The sequence below is a fragment of the Malus sylvestris genome, chromosome 16, assembly GCF_916048215.2.
Source record: "Malus sylvestris chromosome 16, drMalSylv7.2, whole genome shotgun sequence".
NCBI lineage: Eukaryota > Viridiplantae > Streptophyta > Magnoliopsida > Rosales > Rosaceae > Malus > Malus sylvestris.
The window spans coordinates 11,514,574-11,518,763 of NC_062275.1; the positions used below are offsets into that span (position 1 = coordinate 11,514,574).

Below are 4,190 nucleotides of genomic sequence, written 5' to 3' on the forward strand. Positions count from 1 at the left end.
ACAATCTCAGTGACCATTTCTATTGATTTTTAATCTCAATGATCAAAGTGATGTATTATGCAAATCTTAAGGATAACGTCACCAATGTACAAATTTACTAAAAAAGGAAATAACATCACCAGTCTACATAAAGGTGGGACCAAAACGAAACACACAAAATGGGGCTGCTTGGACCGGCCCATTAATATCTGAAACAGTAGCAGGCCCAACGATCAGAAGCGGTAGCTACTGCCGACTGATCCGACACGCGTAGCGGCTGTTTTGCAGCATGGCTCCCACGTGTTCGGCACATAATGGTTGAACATTGGGACTGCCCACTCTAATTACACAAAAGCCCCTCCCTCCATCTCCATCTCTCGATCTGTCAGTCGCGCGGTCAAATGCGAAACAGAGACTCCACAAGGAAAGGAAGAGATCGAAGCCGCGGAAATGGATGGGAAGCCGAAAGCTGGAGTGTCGATGACCAGCACGTGGCTGAGGAAGCACCGTCTGATCTACGCTGGAGCCACCCGACACCCCTTCATCCTCAGCATTCGCGACGGCACCGTCGATCTTTCCGCCTTCAAACGCTGGCTGGTAAGGAAGCCGCAATTAAAAGTTGGTTAATTTGGTTCGCTACGGCGCCGTTTGATTCTCCAATTCTCCGGGCAGCAATGATTATTTTTCTTTTATAAATGTGATATTTACTTAAAATTAATCTTAACTGCTTAACTCAGGTCAGAGAGTATTACGGTTTAGTGTTACTTTTTACTTTCTAGCGAGGGATTTTACTTTTGTGAATGACTAGTTTTATACTAATTTATTCACGAGTTTCATCCCGTTGTGTGCGTAAGTCCAAATTTCGTGGTCTAGTAAATGTGAGCAGCACTTACAATTAACGGATTTTTGCTTTGGTAGTCAAATTTTGAAAAGGTTGGTGCAGGGCCAGGACTACATATTTGTGAGAGCATTTGTACCATTTGTGGCGAGTGTGCTGATAAAAGCTTGGAAGAATTCCGATCACGAAAGCGGCGATATCGAATTGGTACTGAGTGGGGTGGCTGCTCTGAACGATGAGATTGAATGGTTCAAGCAAGAGGCTTCCAAGTGGGGTGTTGAGCTATCTGGTGTTGTTCCTGAAAAAACAACCCAGGATTACTGCAGGTTCCATCTTCAGTTTCACTCCAAAGTTTCTTGCTTAGCAGTTGGCAATCACTCATTCTTTTTTATGTTTTCACATTTAGGCTAATGTTAGTAAGTGTCGTAAGTAAGAGAGACGTACATGAAAGAGGATGACAACGAGTCAGTGTCTCAAACCTACCAATGGCGCCATGTATTTTTACTTTACATGGCGTCGGTTGATTGTTTGGGACACTGATTCTCACTGTAAATGGTCATTGAAGGATATTCACATTTCATACAAGGGTTCTTGTTGAAAATTAGTATAGATTGTAGAAAATTTGGTTCGGTATAGTGTGATGAAGTTGAGAATGGTGTCACTGGTTCTGTACAGTTACATGCCTATCTTTCTCATCATCGATAGTGCTAGTGACCTAGTGCGACGGACACCTAATTACGTTGTAGCCATACTACTAGTGGGACAGTAGATTTCCGCTATTCAAGTGGCCCAGATGTGTAACCAAATAAAATTTGTTTAGGCTAAAAATTTGGTAGTTATTTCACTTTCAGTAAATCGGGCATTACTATTGTTCCAATGTAGTAGTAATTGGAGTGGTGTTGGTTGCAGATTTCTGGAGGATCTAATGAGCCCGGATGTTGATTACGCTGTGGCCATGACAGCCTTTTGGGCCATCGAAGCTGTATACCAAGAGAGCTTTGCCCATTGCCTGGAAGAAGGGTCCAAAACCCCACCAGAACTGCAAGAGGCTTGCCAAAGGTGGGGCAATGATGGCTTCGGCCAGTACTGCTCCTCTCTCCGAAACATTGCTGACCGAGAGTTGGAGAAGTCCGCCTCAGACGGTGGGCCTTTAGTGAAGGTTTCAGAAGATATGGTCACCAAGGCTGAAGTAGAGTTCCAGCGTGTACTCGAGTATGAGGTTCAGTTTTGGAACATGAGCCATGGGAGTCCTGGACGCTCTGCTCCATGAACCTAAGCGGAAGCGATAAATTATGGCCTTCACAGCAGGAAATGAGGCTGAAGTTGGACAAGCAAACAGCTGTTGCCTGTGCTGTGTAAATAAAACTAAACTTTAGTAAGCACTGTATAAGACCTTGGAGTAGAGGAGGACAAAAATAACATTGCGAAAAACAGACGAACATGTTTGGTATATATAGAGGGCTTCCTCTTTACCCCACTGCGGTGAACATGCTGCGGTGAACATGCGTGGTTTAGCATTAGCAGCACCCTAGTTTGGCAAGCTCCGCCGCCCGTGGCCCCGTAACACCCGAGGCCACTCTAGCTACCTATGATAGATGTTCAAGATGATACATAAAATTGGAAGAAAAGTCGTACACAAAGTTTACAAACGCGACAGATCTCTATCTTCTAGGATCTCCACAATACAGTATACAAATTGAATGTGATTTGAAGGTAGAAATGTTTAGGGTTTGAACTGAAAGCTTGATCATATGTCGCGTTTTAGAAAAGCTTGTGTCAGGGATTGCTTTGTTCAATGAGTCTGCTATCATGTCTTCAAAACTTGATAGATTTTACTTATTAAATATAACTTGAACAGTACAACATAGTAGGAAATGTATGAGTTGTATCATAGTTTCTCTTAATATAACAAAAAGTAATAAAATTAAGAGGGAATTAAAATATAGCTCTGCATAATTGGAGATGAAAAAATTTAACCCCGCGTTATTTTTTTAAATATTATTTTTAGTGGGCTAAAATATTGCCCCGGGCCAAGTTTTGCTCCCATGACCAGTGGCGAAGCCAGGATTTGCCGAGGGGAGGGGCGAAATTCAAAAGAGTGTAATGTTCAATCGAAGCGGTTGCTTTCACATTGAAGAGTGCAAAGTTTTAAATCAATATTCATAACAGAAAATAGTCTCTTTACCAATGCGGTTGTAAGCGGTAATATCAAAGCCATGTAACAAGCTTAAATTGGTTAGGATTAGATTCTTAAAGACGTTAGGCGCTAGTTAGGCAGCGGATTGGAGCCTAGCAGCTAGGCGCCTAGGCAAGATTTAGGCAGAAGTCTAGATGAATTTAAATGAATTTCTTTTATCGTAAAATAAGCATTGAACAATATTTACATTATTTTAAAAAAATTAATACAATATTTATAATAATGTGAAAGTTTATAATAAATAAGCTAGGAGTCTTAAAAAGAGGGGAAAAAAATACATACAAGAATAATAAATAAATAAAAGAGAGAAATGGGTTAACAAACCACAAAAAAAGATGGGTCAGAAGAGAAAAAAAAATAGTGGGGAAAATATAATACTTGAGTAGTCACTGGGAAGTACTCAATTTAGGACAAGGATTGTCTGCCCTCCACTTCCGATGCCCTTCCCGTGCCCTCCTATTTTGTGTGGTCACGGTTAAGCCACGTTAACATTTTATATATTTTTTATAGATATAATAAGACAAAAATGAATTGTAATATAAAATATTGACGTGATTTAACCGTGACCACACAAATAGAATGACACGAGGAGGGTACCGGAAGTTGAGGGCAGACAATCTTTATCCCTCAATTTACTGACCAAATGATATGGGCCAATAAAGTCAGCACAGCTGTCCCTTTAATTCTTTGTTACACTTTCGCTATGTTAAGAACCAAACATATCGACCAGCCATTATCCTGTTTTCCAAACATATGCTATCATGCTATCCAAACAGGTCTTCTCCCTCACTGAAATACTACTAGCCTTCATCCCATTATCCCAAGCCATTATCCTCTCCCACCAGGGCCACCACCCAGAAGGACGACGAGGTTGGTGACTGGTCTCTGTGCGAGGAAGTAGAAAATGGACAGCTGTGAAGTTCGTGAACAGAAAACCCAGAAAAACAGAGGGCGCCGTGAAGTTCGTGAACCATTATTTTCCGGCGAGGCGCGCGAGGGGAGTGGCGAAGACCTGGTGTTCAGTGGTGTTTCCCGGCGAGGGGAGTGGCGGCCGCCACTCCTCGCTCCCACGTGGCTTCGCCACTGCCCATGACTACTATGCACACATTATTTAACCATGCACACATTATTTAATTCTGTTGCACTCTTATTTATGTCTTGACACTACACACTCTG

General features: G+C 42.0%; 1 protein-coding gene across 1 annotated transcript; it reads left to right on the plus strand.

Moving 5' to 3' along the window:
- Positions 1-343: 343 nt before the first annotated feature.
- LOC126608574 (probable bifunctional TENA-E protein) lies at positions 344-2,289 on the plus strand. Its single transcript, XM_050276520.1, has 3 exons — positions 344-576; positions 923-1,143; positions 1,727-2,289. The coding sequence occupies exons 1-3, from the start codon at positions 430-432 to the stop codon at positions 2,085-2,087; spliced, it is 729 nt and encodes a 242-aa protein (XP_050132477.1). The 5' UTR covers positions 344-429; the 3' UTR covers positions 2,088-2,289.
- The last annotated feature ends 1,901 nt before the right edge of the window (positions 2,290-4,190 follow it).

Excerpts from the sequence above, each read along its gene's own strand:
- LOC126608574 (XM_050276520.1), top strand. The coding sequence starts at position 430 with ATGGATGGGAAGCCGAAAGCTGGAGTGTCGATGACCAGCACGTGGCTG. Across the intron at positions 577-922 it reads CCGCCTTCAAACGCTGGCTG|GGCCAGGACTACATATTTGT; the intron begins GTAAGGAAGCCG and ends AGGTTGGTGCAG. Across the intron at positions 1,144-1,726 it reads ACAACCCAGGATTACTGCAG|ATTTCTGGAGGATCTAATGA; the intron begins GTTCCATCTTCA and ends TGTTGGTTGCAG.